This window comes from Maylandia zebra, linkage group LG23, assembly GCF_041146795.1.
Source record: "Maylandia zebra isolate NMK-2024a linkage group LG23, Mzebra_GT3a, whole genome shotgun sequence".
Classification (NCBI taxonomy): Eukaryota; Metazoa; Chordata; class Actinopteri; order Cichliformes; family Cichlidae; genus Maylandia; species Maylandia zebra.
This window is the reverse complement of record NC_135188.1, coordinates 1,485,303-1,505,873: the sequence shown is the minus strand read 5'-3', so window position 1 is coordinate 1,505,873 and position 20,571 is coordinate 1,485,303. Positions and strand designations below refer to the sequence as shown.

The window sequence follows — 20,571 nt, the reverse complement described above, 5'->3', positions numbered from 1 at the left end:
ACAGTGTTTGCCATTCGGGTCTCTCAGCATTCAGCACGATGAGAGGATGGAAACCAGTAAAGTAGTCGGTGTACACTGGAACACGAGGCTGCAGTAACATTGAGGTCAAATCCATGCTTGAGTGAGACTCGCTGGGATAAACAGGCTGCTGTTGCCTCAGAAATTAGGCCCAGTTCACCAGTTTGTGCTACAGAGAAATAAACTGGTGTGTTTAAACTGCAGTGTTGAGTTTTCAGAGCGTTTTCGTCTCTTGGTAACAACAGGCATAAATAACAATGTCAGCTCGGCTTCTCCCTGTTTACCTCTGGCTGCTGTGTTTCTCTGTGCACCACCCACACACCCACCCACCCACTCACTCCCACTGACGGTTGGAGGGGGCCTCTGCTGACAACACCTGCACCTCCAAGGATGAGCAGGGCCTCTTCAGCCCCCCCCCCCCCCCCCCCTCGTGTTGTATGTGCTGTGTTCTTTATTCTTTTGTCCTTCACGCTGGTATGAATTATTATTTCTGTGCACGCACACACGCACACACGTATGGTGTTATGACACAAACAGGTACTCCTTTGTGGATTTTGTTCCCCCAGCCCAGGCCCCTGAAGGGACACCATGTGCCTCAGTCTGGCTTAAGATCCACGTTAGGCCCAGACTGCAGCTATAAGAGAGGCGAGCACCTCCAGTGTTGTTGGAATAAAGTCGTAGACGAATTAAAGAGCTCGTTTGCAGGTGTCCAACACGCACATGTAGATTTGTACCAATCTGGAGTTTAAAACACTTTCTGTCATTTCCAAAGACTCACTTATTTTGATTGTGCAACTCTTATTTCACTCTGATTTTACAGAAGAGAGGATACCGTGTCCTTTATTTATTAGAGGTGGGAATCACCAAACATCCCACGATACGATATTATCACAATACTTAACGCACGATACGATATTATTGCAATTTTAAAAAATATTTTGCGATATTCAGATTCTGTCCATAAAGGTAAACTTCATCAATATTAATTTTATCTAATAACAAAGTCTCACACTCAGTCTTTCTCTCATTTCAGTTTTATTGTTGACAAACTGAACGGTTTGTATTACAGTCTAGTCCAACTTAACTGAAACCATCTGGTACAATTATAGCTATTCTGAACTATGCAATATGAAAACTATGCAGCCCCTTCAGCAACTGAAGAATTTGAAAGTAAATTAAAACAAAATATAATTTTACATTAAATAAAAAAGTTTTAAACTTAATTAAAATAAAACATGTCTTAAATTAAAATAAGTAAACTGTCGTGTTTATTGCTGCCATAAAAAAAGTTAAACACATTTGACAGTGTCAGGATTGTTGCTCAGAAAAAGGATCAACATGCTCTGAAGTCAGAGCACAAAAACCTTTTTCTGTAACAAAATATCGATTTGTGCCGTCCCTGCATCGATACATTATTAGCAAACAAAATATACGATACTACACAGTATCGATTTTTTTCCCCACCCCTATTATTTATGACATGAAAGTGGGCCATAAACATGAAGATGTTTGTTTTTTGGATACTTTGAGGGAATATTGAAACGCAGAATTCAGGACTACTCAGTTCAGACTCACATTTGCAGAAATTAAAGGTTTTGTTTCTTTGTCTTCTGCTGCCAACGGTGAAAAAGCAGCTTCGGCAGGTTTCCTGACAGAAACGGTGAGGGTGGCACTAACCTGGACTTCCTGTCACGTACTTTGAAGCAGATATATGACGGGCTTCAATATTTCATGTAGTGCTCTTTACAAATAATGTTTTTACGCTAAAGCAAAGTTTTATTTGTTTTGCTAATTTGTTCAAACAGCTGTGTTGATACTTCTGAGGGCGTTTACTTAGATAACAGCTCGTAAACCAGAGTGAGTGAATGTATTAATTATAGTTTTCAGGTGTCCATATAAATGCAAGAACATGTTTGTTGGTAATATTTTAGATATTTTAAATAGACCATAAATGTATTTGATTTTGATTTAAGCTGCAAAACAGAAAAGCAAAGAGTCACGAATCATCGTAATGACTCTGTAAGTGAATAACATGTCGGCTAGGGCTGCCACAAACGATTATTTTGATAGTCGATTAGTCACCCATTATTTTTGCGATTAGTTGACTAATCAGATCATCATCCATTGGACGTACAGCTTATTGCACCAGCAGCATCTAAGATAAGATAAGATAGAACTTTATTAATCCCTCGGGTGGGTTCCTCTGGGAAATTCGACTTCCAAAAAGCACAGCAACGACCGAAGTTACAGTTACAGAATTGTTATTTATATATATATATATACACACACACACACACACACACACACACATATATATATATATATATATATATATATATATATAAATACAGAGACAAATATAAATAAAATATACAAAGGGGATAAATAGAATAAATAGCTCTTATATAACTATCATTAGCTTACAGCTTTAAGTGTTTACGGTGCTAACTAACAATAAAGACAAGATGATAGTTTATTAAATTTTAATGAAATTTGCAGATTGTTTCGGTGAAGTTTAATAAACTCCTTGCTATCTAAAATATAACAGGACACCGGAGTAAATTCTCCAGCATCTCACACTTCTGATAATCAGCTGTCTGCTTGACGTTTATTCAGCTGTGTAAAAACTATAACTTTGATCTCAGCCAAACCGATTTACTCAGGAACAAATAAAATACTAAAAAAAGCCAAATAATAACATGTTTAAGTTATCTAAGTGACTCATATATCATGTTTAACCTGAGTAGTGAAAGACGGCGGTGGGTTTGAAAACAATTTGCCGGGAGTCCGGTGTTCTCACGGCGCTAGTGAGCCTAGCCCCCGGCTAGCTATCGAGCTAGTGGGTAACAGACGTCTCAGAAAACGTCGGAGCGCTTTTGAAAATATGCGGTGTCTTGATAAACTGAGCAGATATTTGAGGTTTACACAGCTACATTCTCGCCTGAAAACATGTTATACGTTTATTTTGTGACCCAGAAAGAATAATAAGAGTAAAGTTAAAACTAACTAGCTGCCGCCATTGTTGACAACTGCGCTGGGCTGCGCTATGAATTCTGGGACACAGCTTCTTCTTCTTCGGGGTTTAACGGCAGCTGGCATCCTTGTACATGCAGTGCTGCCATCTTCTGTTTCAGTCCATTATTACACTCTTAAATCCTGCTACTTATTCCTGCGTCTTTTGTGATCTTACAAAGCTTCAAACAATGCGTCGACTATTAAATCAGTCGTCGACGATTTAATAGTCGACGTAATCGTGACTAGTCGACTAATCGTGGCAGCCCTAATGTCGGCTACTTAATCTTGCTTTTGAGGAGACGCCCCACAAATTCGAGGAGAGGAAAACGAGTCTGGGGGAGGGGACGCAGTCCTGCCGCTCTGTGCTGGTAAATCCACGTGGTTTGGTTGTCGTACTTCGCTAAGTGTTTCCCCCACAGTGGCCGCGTGCCTGCACCGCCTGCTCGACCCCTCGCACCCCAGGCTTTTTTCTGGATCTTTCCTTTCAGCGCGTTTTCCTCCCTTTGAGCTTCACCCTTCCGCCTCGCCCTCCACCTTCCGTTCACCCGTCGCCTCTCCCGTGTGTCCGTATCGCTGCGTGCATTTCGCGCAGGCTGCATTGGCCTCTGCTTTTCCTTCCTGGCGCTTGTCAGCGCCGTCGTCATGCCAGGGCACAGGGAGTCAGATCTTATTCTAGCGCGTCCATATCACTCTAGGTGCTGCTGCATGATACGCGTGGCTCCTGGTAAGCTGTAGTGATGCATCTCCTCCCCTCCATATGTAAAGCTTGTCGTTATAGGCATGCACACGCGTGTAATCCCCCGGTTCTCTGTTTGGCAGTTAATTGTGTGCTTATGGCAACTCTCTTCATTCTGGCAGTTATTGAAACTAAGATTTTAATTAGGGGAGGTTTCAGAGCGGCGTGCGCTGCATTAATGTTGAAGTGGTGGATCGGCGAGCAGTAAGTTATCATCCCAGTCAGCTGACGTTAGGGTCCTGTTGAACATGTAAACTCTGTGGTATGCGTTTTATTCCTGTTCACACAGGAACGGGATGTTTTTGGGACACTTGGATTTAGTTGAACCGTTTGTTGGTCACCTGATGGCACAGCTTGTTCCCAGAGATGTAGCCGGTAGTTCGAATCCCGTCAGTGCACGTCCAACGCTCTTTTCCAGTCGCAGTTATCTCGACTCGACCGTGCTAGGTTTTTGAGGTTTGAAGCGAGATGACTTGGGCCAAAAATGTGACATCAGCAGCCTGAGTGACGTGGTAGGATGAGTCACGAGAGCGACTCCTTCACAAGACTCAAATCCGCCATTTTTTGAAACCTGGCAACGAGGGTAACGGCTGCACCTAAATCAACACCGTGCAGACGTTTACAAGCCGGCGTAGCATCGCCTCCATCGTTGGCTTCTGTTTGTGTCGCATAGAAATGACATCACGGCCGCCGCTCACAGTGAGGTGGGACTGGAGCAGAGTCGGTGCTGGTGGGAGAGACGCATTTCTCTCCTGGTGGATTCAGTCCTGAGGTTTGACTGGTGTCATCAGCACTTCCAGTTCAGGACAAAAGAAAAAGGGGAACGTGATGAAACGCCAGAGTACGGGATGTCTCGATATTTCCCAAAGTCTTCTGATCCATGTGAGTCTGAGTCACTGTTGTGATTATGACTAACACCCTCCATGATGAGCCACACCGGCCCCCGGAGACACCACGGTCGGGTGTCTCAGCTGTTTTCATTGGCTGCTCGCTGCGCTGATGGAAAGATGGCTCTCGCCGTTTGATAACCACAGCTTTATTTTTCCTTGGGAAAAATGTTCTAATCTGTATATGTTACAGTTTTTAACCAGGTACGTTTCAGGTCGGTGGCTGCTCTCTACACACCGTTGTGCACCTGATCTTATTTACTGTCAGCCTGTTACGTTACAAAGATTTGTGCCCTTTATCGAATGTAATTCTTCCAGACTTTAGTCAAGCAGCAACAGCACCACCATTGTTGTGTCGGGTCAGGGGTTAAAGGGCACGAAGGAAGGGTCTGTTTTCTTCCAACAAAGGAACGTCATTAGAACATGTTTGCAACACGTGAGCCGTGTGCTGTGTTTTCAGTTTGGGAATGTGACAGGCCTGTTTCTCCGAGTCGTGATGAAGAGTTTCCCTCCTTCCTCCCAGACTAAAAGGTTCTTCCTGAGGCCCTGTGGGAAGCGAGTGGAAGGAGGAGACGGGCAGAATGGGAGTCTTCCGATTTTTGTAAAAAGAGCAGAGGGGGCATGTTTTTAACTGAGAGCTCTTCAACTTTAGCTGTTTTGGTTTTTTGCCGCCTATATTTTTCCATCTGTCGGAACGAAGCGTTCCCTTGAAATTCCTCAAGTCTTTAGAAGCCCTCCCATCTTTTCTGAAGCTGCACGATTGACATGTGCATCCACATTGTGCTCTTCTCTGGGCGTGCACGCACGTGCGCACACCTCTCCCCATGCACCGTGGCTCTATGTAGTGCTATGCTGTGAATATGAAATAGGACAGCCAGCATCTGCACTGCAGCCATCCCGCCCTGGCCTCACACTGTGACTGCTGCTCGCTGCCGCTGGTCGGCCTGCACAAACACACCAGCACGGAGCTTTGTGCGCGCGCTCGTGTTTTCTTGTCTGTTCATTTGTTTGTGTGAAATCATTTCCTTGTTTGTCCTGCTTTTGATTTCAGGCAGACGTCGTGTTTACCTGCAGACGCTCTGTGCGTGTTTGTCTTCACGTTTGCCCGCATGCTCGCTGCTACCTTTTAATCTGCACGCAGCATCTGTGCTGCCGAGTGTAACGCAGTTAAAGGAAAACAGAAACTTGGCTCCAGCTTTCATCATGTCGCTGAATAAAGACCACATGGTCCAGTTTCATTATTGGTTTGTACATTAATTATTATCAACCAGAGAAACACACAACAAGCAAAAGTTTAAGTGGTTCATTTGTGTCTTAATAACAAGAATTTAATCAGATAATCTGTTTATTCATTACTTATACAGTTTGTTGATGTCCTTTCAAGGCTTCAGTAAAAAGTCAGTTTCTTGGCATCCTGGACTCCATGCAGCCCTCGCCTCGGTCGGAAGGTCTACACGAACTCAACGCCCCTGAAATACAAGAAAGCCTGAAAGAGGAAAGGAGGCAGGGAAGAAAGAAGGACGGAGTGAGGAAAGAGGACAGGAGGAAGGGAGAACTGTGACAATCGGGCCTTTGAAAAACTTGAGGAGAGAGAGCAATTTGAGTTGTCTTTGACTTTCTCTGTGTCTAATGTGAGGAGATAATGGGCGGCTGAGGCAGAAGGAGAATGCTTTAAAAAACACCTTAGTCATGAGCGGGCCACGGCGCAGCACCGCCGATTAAATTAACCCGATGTGGACGGGTATTTATCCAAGAACAGCTACGGTCCATAAAACGGCACCGAGCAGCGCCGGGCAAAGGTGTCGAGTCACCGTCTGCAGAGTGTTTTACATGTAAGCTTCAGACAAACAGGAGCTGCAGGTGTTCAGGTTCCTCCGTCTGACGGCAGAGTTTGGGCCTGTGGGATTATTTCCTCCTCGTCGGTCGCTTTCACGATCGATTCATCGTAAACTGTTAAAGGCTGTGTGTGTGTGTGTGTGTGTGTGTGTGTGTGTGTGTGTGTGTGTGTGTGTGTGGATGCGAGTAGTCCTCTGGGTTAAGGAAAATCCTGAGGTCTGTGATGCAGGTGTCTCACTGTCTAGATGAATGTTTTGTCCGCCGTGTCTCTCCATCACCTTCCCACCAAACTACCCAGTCAGCAAATCCTGCAAGACTTCTGTGTGTGTGAGTTTATGTTGATCTCAGTGATGTCTGACTGTTTTGTCTACCACTCTGTGTGTGCGTGTGTGTGTGTTCCCGGCTTGTTTTTATTTGCGGGTGTATTTCGTGTTTGCGTCTAATGTCAGAAAAGCTCGAGCTGGTGGCAGTGCGACAAATTAAAGCTGCGTCACAGAGGAGGGGGGAGCAAGGAGACGTGGCTCGTCGCAGGATAAGGGTTAACAGGGATCAGTAGGTTCGGAGGTCGGTAACGACACGAGCATCAGAAAGTTGCAGAGAGTGTGTGAGTGTGAGTTCAGTTCCACCCTGAGCATCTGCAGTGAGATCCGGTGACTGGGGTTTTCTCGGCGGGGTGATTTATCACCTGCGACGAGACGCACTACGGTGGGGTGGGACCGAGGGAAAGGAAGGTGCCGAGGAGGGTCAAGAGGGGGGGAAAGAAAGAAGAAGAAGCCGAGTGGAAAAGGTCAAAGTGGTTGTAAATCTTTACGGGGCAGAGAGATGACGGGAAGGTGAGGCGTTACCGTGAAAGACAGGACACGAACACAGCCAGAGGGGAATCTAAGAAAATGCCTGTTGGGAGCATGCAGCTAATTACTGCAGACGGTCTATGTCTGGACTCGTCTCCATGGTAACAGGACGGGCCAGCAGGGCTGGCCGGCGCACAGGAAGACACAGACGAGGAAATCGATGAACAGACAGACAAAGCGGGGAGCGAAACCGCGCTCATTAAACCACATTCCCCCCTTTTCAAACTGTTTATCTTCGTGTCTGCGTTCGTGAAAATGAATTAGCCTCACGTTAAGGAGAGCTTCAGCTGCAGCAGGCCGAGCTGGAGATCACAAGAGATAAGGAAAAACAGTAAGTCTGGCCATGTGTGGAAAAGGTTTCTCCGTTCTCACAGACTCAGTTTCCTTTCATTGCGATCGATGGACGCTTCGATTAAACTTTGTAGCACTGAATCGCAGCTGTAGAAGGAGCGCTATAGCTGCACGGCTATACAATAAAGCACGCGTGTGCTTGTTCGGCCATTGGGGTGCTGCAGGGTCATGATGACGGGCTATCGGAGAAGGAGGTGCAGATATTCGGGCCTTGCTTCTTGACACTCGTTTGGGGAGACCGGCAGAACGCTTCTGTTTATGGAAGTGGAAAGAGTCGACATGTTGAGACGGGCATGTCAGATATGTGGCAGGAGCGTGCGATAGGAGAGAATAGTGCGCTGTGAGGTATATACCCTGATAAAAAACAAAGCACACAGGCCGTAATGACACTACAGCCTGTGTGTGTTCTGTTTTCTAAGGTTTGACCTAAAGCGAAGGCTGAACTCGTGTGTGTCCGAGATGAACCAGGCCCTGCTCTTCCAGCCACTTCCACCCTCGGTGACCCAGCCTCGTTTCATTTTGCCAGCACACATGTTGCCCTTTGTTCTTCGTGTCACTTTTGTATCAGGTTTCTTGTTATAGATAAAGGTCGTGAGCGTTTCTTTGAACGCAGCTTGGCACAAACAGTCCATCGTCCCAAAAAGCCTCCAGGTCAGCAGCAGGTTCACAGCCAAAATCTTCCCGCTGTAAGGTGACCCTGCTCACCGCTGCACCACCCAACCCCACACCTGATGCTAAAGTCAGACCTCGGTAAACCACCCGGTTTCATTTAGATGTCCAAACATGTTGGATCCGGGCTCCAGTGTGTGAGCGTCACACGGTCACTGACTCGGTGATGGATCCACGGGATTATAAAAATAACGCCGATGGAAAGGGAGGAGCTGTGGTGGCGATACGCTGCCTGCAGTTTGTTTTTCCTCTCTGCTGTCTCAGTATTTACTTATTAGAAGTGATACACGGAGCGCTTCTCATGAAACGGCGATCAGTTCCTGAGAGCTCGTTTGAATAACGTTGTTTGCAGCTCTTCCTCTGGTTCGCTGCACTGTGAAGTTAGTCTCGTTTCTTTGGCAACAGCTCACCAAATAAAAAGTGCTGGACAGCGTACGTCTTTCTGGCAGATTAAAAACGAATAAAGTTTTGTTGTTTTATGCCACGGATGGTTGTTTTTGTAACAAACCTGCTGTGGTGCTTCACAAGGATTTAAGACTTTGTTCTTCTTCGTTTGAGGTAAAATGAGTAGAGAACAGACGGGCTTGTTCAAACACTGGTGTTCAGCCTCGATTCTGCAGTCGCTCATTCGGACTTCAGCCACTAGACTGATTGTTGACAGGAGAGACGGCGTGATTGGTGTGTGTGTGACCTGTGGGGGAATATCGGCTCGAAGCATAAAGGGTTAGAAAAGATCGGACGTTGGTGTTCGTCAGAGCCCGACTCTCCTCTCCTCCACCTTCTGCTTCCTCACGTCAGCTGTTTTCTGTCTTCCTCTCCACCTCCTGTCTTCCCCCCCTCTGCTCTTTCCGTAGCCTGTGTTGCATTTCCGTGAACGGCGGCGTGGCTTTTGTGCTTCTTGACGACGCCGGTGTCACTCTGGTCCCTCCCAGCAATCAGCGTGTTTTTGTTTACACCCGTTCCCCTCCCTCCAGTCCCTCAGGACAAATATCTTACATCAGATCACTCGAAGCATTTATAGCAGTGCTTTTGGAGCTCAGGACTCCCACCGTGGCCAAATATAGTAAACTGTGTGTGGATGAGTAAGAGCGTGCGTGTCCTGAGTGAGCAGCTCTGGGGTAAAAACCTGTTTGTTATTGTTCCCAGCTCTTTGCCTGTAGACACCGCGGCCAATTAAAGGGGAGGTTTTAAGTGTTATGAGCAGGAAGTGTTGCGTGTGTGGCTGCACGCTATTGGCTGCCCGGCTTTCTCCCGCGTTCTCCCCCGAGGATCGAGCAGCCGGGGCTTTTACGGCCGTGGCCAAATGAAAGGTAAACGTAGCACACCTTTGATCACGCCTCGCGTTTAAACACCTTTACTGGAACTGTGTGCATGCGTAAGGAGGAGGCGGGCAAATGATTCAATGACACAGTGAGGTTTTACGTGTGTTTGTGTTTGGCTTAATGAGAGAGAACCTCTCCAGGATGCTGCCTCCTCGTCTTGTTGTGCCAGCGAAATCATCCCTTCGTCCGTGCCTCCCCCTCCCCTTCCCCACCCAGCCAGCCAGCATGAAAACAAAACAAGGCGCTGTATGAATGAAAGTGGGAGGGGCAGAGTGGCCTAGAAAGGCAGGCAGGCAGATAGAGCGGTAGATAGTGGTGCAGGGCAGGGTGAGACTGGGATGGAGAGGACAGTGGAGTAGGAGGGGATGAGTGAGCGAGCGTGTTTGGCATAGTAGCTAACCCGCGTTAGTGTGAGCAGACACGGTCCTGCTGCAGTGGTGGTGTTTGTGCTGCACATGTGCAAACTGCACGCTGCTTCTGTGAAGAATAACAGACATTTTGTCGTCTCGTGGATTTGATTGAAAAAAATGAGCCTCTGTTTCTGGCTTTGGGTAAACGGATCGAGCCTTTAGCTTCGCCCCCCCCCCCTCGGCAGCCGGTCTTCCCTGGCGTGTTGGCTTCTTACCTGCATCTGCTCCTTCCCACCTGTCCCAGCACGGCCAGGGTTAACCCTGGGAGTCTCTCCCCTCCAACATGGAAGAGACCATTCAGTGGGTGCCTCCCCCAGCCAGCTAGCACATTGGCTAAAGCTTAGGGTGGATCCAGAGGGCTGGAGCGATTCCCCGGCATGGATCTGGATCAGCCCTCCCCTTCACCATTATGCGGCGGAGTGGAGGGTGAGGGCGGGGGAGGAGCTGTGCATTCTTCTCGGTTGTGCGCAGCAGCGGCGTCTTAACGGCACTTAGTAAAGAAGATGTAGAGGAGCGACCTCCGCATGAACTACCCCAGAGGACGGAGATGGTGTTTTTCCCTGCATTAGTCATTCTCCCTCTCCGTGGTTCTTCCCCCGGCTGCTCCCTTCATTATTGTTCCTTTCTTTAACCTCGTTACCCCACCCCATCCTCACCCCTAGCCACAACCCTGTCTGTCCCCTCCGCTTTTACTCAGGCAGCACAATGGGCCGCCCTCTCGTGCAAAAGGAGGCATGCTGGGGTGGGAAGGTGGGGGCCCTGGATGTAACCTTGGCAGCAAGAGTTGTCCTCAACAGAGGCTGCATCCCACAAAAGCTGCAAACATTGCCCCCCTGGCACCTTTTTAGGCTGTTCATCAGCGTGACACCTGAATAATGTTTCCCCTTCAGTTCTTCGCTGCTAGAAGAGCGATCGCAGCTCGGCTCACGCGATCAATTCAGACATCGCACACGCTATACAAGCACACATCACGTGGGTTAACGGACACGGAGCCCTCATCCTCCAGACTAAAGCAGGACAGAGGAACATGAAAATGAGCTGAACCCGCCGGGGACACGGTGAGATGACCGAAGGGCTCGTCCGGTCGAGACGTGTTTTACTGAACAGGCTCTGAATTAAGGGGAACTCTCTGAAACAGTGTTTTTACCACCTTCTCTAACACCTGCTGAACTTTCAGGCTTAAAACACTGATCAGTTCAATCTTCTTTTATTGCCAATATTTTACTATGAAGACCAACTTCCAGCCTTCAGTTATCACTTCTCCACTGCACAGCTGAGGGCAGTTTATCGGCGCTGTGGGCGCCGATGATAAAAAGGTTGGTGGTCGGTGTAACGTGAGATCTAATGAGTCTGTGGTCAGAGACTACTACAGTCAGCGGGTCAGACCGGACTGCTAATCTGATCACAGCTGACTCTTAGGCTCTTTCCCAATAGGTCCAAAAACTCTGGCGTGAGCCCGTGTCACATAGTGTTCAGCCTTTCAGCAATTAAGCCGGTTTCCTTGGCAACGTGGGCTGCTGCTGACCCTCGGGCGTAAACTGCTCAGGTGAAGTCGTACAGTTTTCCAGCCTGAGCTGGTTTGATTTGTGCAGTCATGTGTCCATGAAGTACGTAAAGCGCATACTTACTAATAACATGTTAGTCAGTTCAGTCCACGTCACATACAAACACACCCCCCCTCTGCTCCTTCAACCCCTCCCAGTATCCCAGTATCCACTTGCAGTGAACACTGGGATGTGCGTGCCTGAAGAGCAGACGAGCCTTTGTAGCTTCTCTCAGGTATGAGATGACAAAGTCAGTGGTGCAAATACCAGCGAGCGAACAAGGAAGTCCTCGTGTTTTGGGTTTTTTGACCTTTGTGTGGAGGTCAGACGTTTTCCATCTTGTGTTCTTCCTCATGGCTGCGCACGCTCCCGTTTTCTCTTTGAGCGACCGCAGCAATAACAAAAGGCCAACTACATACACACCTGTTTATAGTTCACGTGTGGATATAAACACCCAAAATGCACGCGGTTCACTCGCTGCTCTCAGATCAGTGCGAACCACAGCTTGGTGGCCATTTCGCTGTGATGTTTGGTGAGCTGTGAGATGCTAAAAGGAGCAGCAGTGAGCAGCTGTCAGCGCAGCCTTGTGTTTGAGCTCGTCACAGAAGCTGTCCGAACGGTGACGCCGGCGGGGGAAGCGGGATAAAACGCGTATGAGGAGAATATGTATGAGCTCACATTTAACCGCCTCTTCCTCCTTTCTGCTCGTCTCCTTTAGTGTGCGTGGACAACTGTAAGCACAGTGCCTGCACCCCCCAGGGCCAGTGCTGCCACGACCAGTGCCTGGGCAGCTGCTCTGAGCCGGGTAACGCCAGCAGCTGCGTGGCCTGCAGGAACCTCCAGCACGGGAACGCCTGCGTAGAGAAATGTCCTCCTGGATACTATATCTTCAGAGGGTGGCGCTGTGTCAGCTTTGCTTTCTGTCAGGTTGGTAATAATTGCAGTTAATCACCAGTTCATTAATAAACTCGTGTAATTACATTTTCCCCCCACTTGTTGTACTTGTTCATATACTCAGGACCTCCACAACCAGTGTAAGCAGACTCGGAAACAAAACCAGGACCGGGACTCGGGCTGCCATGAATACGTCATCCACAGCGGAGCCTGTATCCCAGAGTGCCCTTCCGGATATTCCAGTATAAATTCCACTACGTACGTCTGGCTGACACACAAACGCACGCACAAACCTCGCTGATGGTAGCTGTCGTCACATGGTTGTAAATGTCATCCCACCGCCACTCTGTGGTCACCGAACACATTTGCACAGAAGGGAACTTTACATTTGTTTGTTACACTCGATAAGTTATGTAGCGATGCAGGTAAGTCCCCGTCTGCTCCAGCTTCTCCTCGTGTTGCCTCTTAATGTCTTCTGCTCAGGTGTTCACCAAATCTGAAATGGGACAAAGAGCATAAATACAGCAAAGCACACGCAGGCATGGGGCAACCTGTATGTGATTGTTGGCCCCGCTTTGTGCAGTCCTTAGTAACCGTGCGTTACTGTTTCACTGGAAACCTGAGCAGGATGAGTCACAAACTCAGCAGCACATCAAATAAAGAAAAGGCAATATTTGCAGGAGAAGTTACCACGCAGCGCTGAAGACACAGTTTCCATTTAGGCATTAGCTACATGATTTCATATGCAAATTAGTCCTCTGATCTCAGCCGCTGCAAATACGTCCCCGGTTTGTTTTCACGGCCTCCGTCACATTTTGTTCTCGGTGATTACTCAGCTGCATCGGCGAAGGCACAACGCTGTCCAGAGAAGTTTATAAAACTTTTAGTACGGAGATTATGTGTTTTTAATTTGCTTAAATGAGGTTTTATTTTGCATGCAAAAAACACTTGAGAGTTTTGATTCGTCTGGAAACCACATATGAGGGTCCTGTGGTCCCAGTGATGTTTAAACAGTCTGTGCTGGTGAGCGCGTCTCCTGCAGTTTTCATGTGAAATTTAGCAAAACACTCTGTGTGCATTTCAGAAAGGGTTTAAGAGTCAGTTTTATTTATTTATTTATATATACATATATAAAAATGTTAATTCACAACAACTCTCCCTTAAGACTCTTTATTTTGGAAGATAAAGACCCTAAAAAATGAAAAGTAACCACACAGCAGTGCCACGGTCATATACAGCCAGGAGACCAAGTTCAATACAGGAGCAGAAAATTAAAGTCAGAGTAATGAGGAATATCACAAACTAACCACCTCCTATGACCACTTTTAATAAATGTATAGAAATACATGTAGCTGTACATAATTGTATGTCTTTAACGTGAATTTCAGTTTTGACTGCGTCCCACCTGCAGTACCTCCGTGGCTCACCACGGGGCCGCAGCCCACACTTTGGTAATCACGGCGCTAAAAGCAAACTCTCGACGATATTGGGGAGCGTTTTAAAAAAACCCAACCCTATGAACAGGAAGAAGAAATCTCGGGTAGATCCAGGCTCGGGGAGCGGCGGCCATCGCTGTGACCGACGTTAGAAATCTGGAGCCTCAGCTCAGTCGTCTCTGTTAACCAGATATACTGAAGTCAGACAGGCGAAGCGTCAAAGTCGAAACACCGGTTACAGTTTTCCACAGTGCACGTGTAACCTCGTCGTATTGATGTCTTAAATGTGACAAGAGCTTTTAATAAACAGACGTCCAACCTGTTTACCTCACAGCATATTCAGCTTTCTACTTGTAGTAAAGGGGGTGAAGGAGAGAAGAACATCCTGTCTCGTAGCTGTTGCTAAACACGGAGGACGTGCGTTTGTTTCGAAGAAAGCGTGTGTTTACATGCTTCCAGTGCACACACATACAGCCGAGGCAGCGAGGGCAACACGTTTGTCTCAGCAGCAGCTCGGAGAAATCCTCCCGCAGTCTGTCTGTGGCCGACGCTATCGATAGTGACGCGTTTCAGACTTAATTATTTATTTTCTTTGAACACAGCTTGGCACAAACAGTCCATCGTCCTTATTTACTTCTTGATTGCAAAAAGGGTCGTCACCTAGCGTGAAGAAGAAGTGGAGTGAAGTTTGCAGACAGATGGTTAGGACTGTTGAGAAAGACTAAAAGTGGCGAGTGTGACAGGAAAAGCAGCGTTGGCTCTAACAGCAGCAGGTTGTGCGCTGCAGCCACAGGTGGCTGAATGATTGATGGTGTTTGTGTTTTTCTGGCGTACCTGCGTTTGTGCGCGTGCGTTTATTGTTTATATATTTGCACGTGCGCAAACACACGTTAGTGTTTATACGTGCAGAAGGTTCTGGCTCATTACCAGCAAAGTGTACAGACGGGTTACTTTTTCCAGGTGCAGACATGATGTTACAGAGAAGACGGAGTCATATTGTGTGTTTATTAGATAAACAATACCAACGAAGGCGTTTTAAAGCTTTTAGTACAAACAGCAGAAAAGGTAACAGCATTTAATCGTCACGCGCTTTAGAGAGAAATGCATCTCGCCAGCCTGCGGGGAATATCGCGTGCTTAGACGCAAAAGAGCATCGCTGTAAATCTCAGTCACACACCCCGAGGCCGAACGGCAGCCTTTATGTGCGCATGTTGTTGTTTTTTGTGCGTCCTTGCACATCGATGCGTAATCCTGGGCAATACTTTCAGGCATGCCTTGGTTGTTATGTGCCAATGAACTACACAAAATGGAAATATTGGTTGGTCGCCAGGTGACGTCCACGGCCTGGAACGAGGCTCGATGTCCACGTCGTCATTGGGAATCTGTTGATTTTTGCGACATTACAGCCTGTTTTGGTTATAACGAGAACATGTGTCATCATCTGGCAGCAGCTCCACCCAGACAGACACGAGCACGCCCCGTCCGCCACTGCTTTCACACCCACGCCGTCCAACGTGAGCATGGCCCACCCATCGGTTTGCATCATGTTTTTGCTGGGACTCTTAACAGACTGCTGAGTAGGAGACCCTGCCTCCCTTTGGTGCCTCCAGCATTGTGCATGTGTGCATATGTGCATGTGTGCATATGTGCATGTGTGCATGTGCAGCGCTGTTAGCACGCATCTAAAACAACAACGACATGAGAGGTGTTAGATATGATGGAAGCTGCCCTGTACTTCATTTTTCCAGGTAGATATTAGAATAGAATAGAATTCAACTTTATTGTCATTGCACACGTCACAGGTACAAGGCAACGAAATGCAGTTTGCATCCATCCAGAAGTGCAGAATTAAGTAGAATTAAAAATTATCGTATTGTACAGAATGATTATTTACACAGAATTATACAGCAGTGCAGGTAAGTGAGATATGTGGATGATTTCTACAGAGGTATGTAAAGTGCTGGTGGTTCAGTGCATGTTATTATACTGTGTATTATGTTATATTAAGATAATGTGAAGAAACGCTTCATAACTGCATCTTCATCCTCCTCTGCCAGTCTAAAAAGAGTTTCCTCTTTCCTGGATGTGACAGCAGTACCGCTGTGTGTGCACGTACGCTCGCTCCAAACCAAAGCCTCTGTTCTCGACGGTTCGGGGAGTCCGAGTCACAGAGTTCAGCCGGACGGATCAACGCTGTCCCTTTAAGAGCTCCGGTCGGACGCCGCCTGTCTGCCTGTGTGTCTGTGTTTTTCACTACAACGACCCAAAACATTCTGTCTACGCTGCAACTAGAGCGTTACTTCTGAGGAGCTGAATATACAATTTTCCATGTGGGAGAAAGAGACACAAAATATGCTTGGAGCTTTTCTTAAAAGTCACTGTTGTTCTGCAGAATTCATTACAGTGTATTTCCACTCACTCACAAGTCACAGAGAATGATTCGTCCACTGAGTGCGAGAAATGAGGAGCTTGATAAGGTGGAAACCACGAGGAGCCGAGCGTGGAGCTGTCAGCGTAGATGGCAAAAGCAGTACCTGTGGGGTGTTTCGTGCCACTGTGACTGTGGTAAATGGGGTCTTCATCGCAGCCTGGCTGTCTGGGAGGGGTGGGGGGCTTATTTTGGATAACTGCGTGTATGTGCGTTTGTGTTTCCTGCACAGAGGGAATATAATAGGAGCTGCACAGAATTAAAGCAGGGTGAGCTTATGAATAGCAGTACAACAGCTTCCTTTGTTGGCTGCTTCCTGGGCACAGGGGCTCCTTTAAAGACGTCCCCGGGGCCTGAGTTTGGTGATCGGTATCTTTTCTAATGATCCAGAGCAATCCCCTGCCCCGGCTGACATGCACTCTACCTTTTTTAAGCAAACGTGAAAAACATTATAACTGAACATCCTCGATTCCCTCAAAATAGGAAATGGGGAAGTATACATGGAGGCTTCCTTGCCCTTCAGCCAGTGTGCAGCGTGTATGGCTAAAGCAGGTGGGTGGGGACATCGAGGGTGGAAATGAAAGCTGGATTCTGCTCATTTGAGAGTGCATCAAAAAAATAAACAGTGCTCATTTGTGAATGGAGCAGCACGTACCAGACTACTCGCTGCACATGCCAGGCCTTTTGTGAATGATTTTCTTGAAGGGCGCTATCAAGGCCTCATCGCCGCGTGCGTGCGTGTGCATATGATTACGTGCAAAAGCACGTTTGCAGTGGGAGGACATCGCTCTGAGAGCTGCAGCTGGCGCGCGAGTCTTGTTTCTTTTCTCTGTGATATTTTTTGCACTAAAACTAGCGGCAGAACATTAATCCTGTTAAATAAACCATTTTATTTTAGAGGTTATTAAATCATTTGAGAGAATTATAGAGATTCACATAAGTGCAGCAGCTTATTGAGCGCATGTTTGATGGTTTCTTGTTTGATTCACCACCGTCACTTCCATTAAAAACAGATATATATGATTATATAAAGTATGCCCCACCAATACACCGATATACCGGTTGGAGGTCAATACTGATATTGACAGATTTTAACCATTTCGTCATCAATCCACATTTCCGTTTTAGCCTTTAACGTGGACGTCTGTGGGGATTGACTCATTCTTGGAGCCAGCCTCAAGTGGACATGAGAGGAACTGCAGTTTTAGACACTTGAATGTTGGCTCGTGTTTGTTTTCTAATTTCCTTTGGACAAAGGGAGAAGAACCAGCAGCTATAACAGAGCAGATGGATGTCTGCCCATGTAGAAAGTCTGAATAGACCTCAGAAAAACTCCGCTGAACAGATTCGTCCTTGTTGTTTAAAACTGCGATGTCATCCCCGGCTCCGACCCACGGCGCTCCGCTATGTCACCGAGCATTCCTGCCTCATTCCAATTCTGATAACTACACGCAGAAACATTTGAGGCATTTTCTGTGTGTTTCGCTCAGAAAACAGTTTTGTTTGCTTTAACCGAAGGCGTTTCTCTGCAGCGTCCACGTTGTCTCCAGAAGTCCTGACCTTCAGCTAGTCGTGGCTCGCACACAAAGCTCGTTCATTAGGATTTTGATGTTGTGTGTTTCTCTGTGTAGGCTGACTTGCTCACGGTGTGCGGGCTTGTGTCCTAAAGAGTGTGTGGGAAACAAGACCATCGACTCGGTAACGTCGGCCCAGGCTTTGAGGGGGTGCACCATTCTTAAAGGCAACATGATCATCAAGATTCGAGGAGGCAGTGAGTACCACTTCCTGTTTCTCTCTCCGTGTCGCCTTCTTGTCCATTACTTGGGTTTCTTGACTTTCCCCCCTTTGTTAAAACTTTTTGAGCCTTTATCTGTATGTACCTGACCTCTGTCTGCTCTCATCAGCTGGTAGCTGTTTATGTGATGAACTGTCGTCTTTATAGATAACATAGCAGCCGAATTGGAGGCGAGTTTGGGTCAGATTGAAGAGATCACAGGCTACCTGACCATCCGCAGAGCTTACGCCCTGGTCTCCCTCTCATTCCTCCGCAAACTGCGTGTCATCAGGGGGGAGCAGCTCGAGGCAGAGTAAGTCTCCTCTCCTCTCCTCTTGTCTCCTCTCATTTCCTCTCGTCTCCTCTCTTCTCTTCTCCTCTCCTCTCTTCTCGTCTCCTCTCCTCTTGTCTCCTCCCCTCTCCTCTCGTCTCCTCTCCTCTCTTCTCGTCTCCTCTCCTCTTGTCTCCTCCCCTCTCGTCTCCTCTCCTCTTGTCTCCTCTCCTCTTGTCTCCTCTCCTCTCCTCTTGTCTCTTCTCGTCTCCTCTCGTCTCGTCTCCTCTCGTCTCCTCTCTTCTCGTCTCCTCTCCTCTTGTCTCCTCCCCTCTCCTCTCCTCTCCTCTCCTCTTGTCTCCTCTCCTCTTGTGTCCTCTCGTCTCCTCTCTTCTCGTCTCCTCTCTTCTCGTCTCCTCTCCTCTCTTCTCGTCTCCTCTTGTCTCCTCTCCTCTCTTCTCGTCTCCTCTCTTCTTGTGTCCTCTCGTCTCCTCTCGTCTCGTCTCTTCTCGTCTCCTCTCTTCTCGTCTCTTCTCCTCTCCTCTCGTCTCCTCTCCTCTCTTCTCGTCTCCTCTCCTCTTGTCTCCTCCCCTCTCGTCTCCTCTTGTCTCCTCTCCTCTCTTCTCGTCTCCTCTCTTCTCGTCTCCTCTCCTCTCGTCTCCTCTTGTCTCCTCTCTTCTCGTCTCCTCTCCTCTTGTCTCCTCCCCTCTCCTCTCGTCTCCTCTCCTCTCGTCTCTTCTCGTCTCCTCTCTTCTCGTCTCCTCTCCTCTCGTCTCCTCTCGTCTCCTCTTGTCTCCTCTCCTCTTGTCTCCTCCCCTCTCCTCTCCTCTCCTCTAGTCTCCTCTCCTCTCCTCTTGTCTCCTCTCCTCTTGTGTCCTCTCGTCTCCTCTCGTCTCGTCTCTTCTCGTCTCCTCTCGTCTCCTCTCCTCCCCTCTCCTCTCGTCTCCTCTCCTCTCCTCTTGTCTCCTCTCCTCTTGTGTCCTCTCGTCTCCTCTTGTCTCCTCTCCTCTTGTCTCCTCCCCTCTCCTCTCGTCTCCTCTCCTCTCCTCTTGTGTCCTCTCGTCTCGTCTCTTCTCGTCTCCTCTCCTCTCGTCTCCTCTCGTCTCCTCTTGTCTCCTCTCCTCTTGTCTCCTCCCCTCTCCTCTCGTCTCCTCTCCTCTCCTCTCCTCTCCTCTCCTCTTGTGTCCTCTCATCTCGTCTCCTCTCGTCTCCTCTCCTCTCGTCTCCTCTCGTCTCCTCTCCTCTCGTCTCCTCTTGTCTCCTCTCCTCTCTTCTCGTCTCCTCTCCTCTCGTCTCCTCCCCTCTCCTCTCGTCTCCTCTCCTCTCCTCTCGTCTCCTCTCGTCTCCTCTCCTCTTGTCTCCTCCCCTCTCCTCTCGTCTCCTCTCCTCTTGTCTCCTCTCCTCTCTTCTCGTCTCCTCTCCTCTTGTCTCCTCTTGTCTCCTCTCGTCTCCTCTCGTCTCCTCTCGTCTCCTCTCCTCTTGTCTCCTCCCCTCTCCTCTCGTCTCCTCTCCTCTTGTCTCCTCTCCTCTCTTCTCGTCTCCTCTCCTCTTGTCTCCTCCCCCCTCCTCTCGTCTCCTCGCTGTGAGTGATTGATTTTTCTGATGTCCGATCTCTTTCAGGGCCTATGCCTTCTATGCGCTGGACAACCAGAACCTCCGTGAGCTTTGGGATTGGTCCAAGCACAACCTAACCATCCTGCGTGGTCGCACATTCTTCCACTACAACTCTAAGCTTTGCATGTCTGAAATCCGAAAGATGGAGACGGTGACTGGAACCCGGGATCGAAACCAAAAGAACGACATCGCTTTACGCAACAACGGGGAGCAAGCTTCCTGTAAGAGCACCAGAATACGGGACTGCCTTGTTTTTGGGATTGCTCTGACCAAAAACTAACGTGAACGTGATTATTGTGTTTGGTCCTTTAGGTGAGACGAAGCTGCTGAACTTCACTTTGATAAAGACCAAGTCGAATATGATTATACTGAGGTGGGAGCCATTCTGGCCAGCAGACTTTAGGGACCTGCTGGGATTCATGGTTCTCTACAAAGAGGCGTAAGTAAATCATTGCTTCGTGTACAGACGAGGACACACAAAAGCCAACACTTTACTCTTCAGTCTGTCTGACACA

The 20,571-nt window shown here is 47.9% G+C and overlaps 1 protein-coding gene across 1 annotated transcript in view; it reads left to right on the top strand.

Annotated features, from left to right (window-relative positions):
* insrb (insulin receptor b) overlaps positions 1-20,571 on the top strand; it is a 73,754-nt gene that overhangs the window by 38,569 nt on the left and 14,614 nt on the right. Inside the window, exons 3-8 of the mRNA XM_012924392.5 lie at positions 12,358-12,566; positions 12,658-12,791; positions 18,029-18,168; positions 18,340-18,484; positions 20,063-20,277; positions 20,369-20,495. Coding sequence (XP_012779846.2) covers positions 12,358-12,566; positions 12,658-12,791; positions 18,029-18,168; positions 18,340-18,484; positions 20,063-20,277; positions 20,369-20,495 — 970 coding nt within the window. The remainder of the gene's footprint in view (positions 1-12,357; positions 12,567-12,657; positions 12,792-18,028; positions 18,169-18,339; positions 18,485-20,062; positions 20,278-20,368; positions 20,496-20,571) is intronic.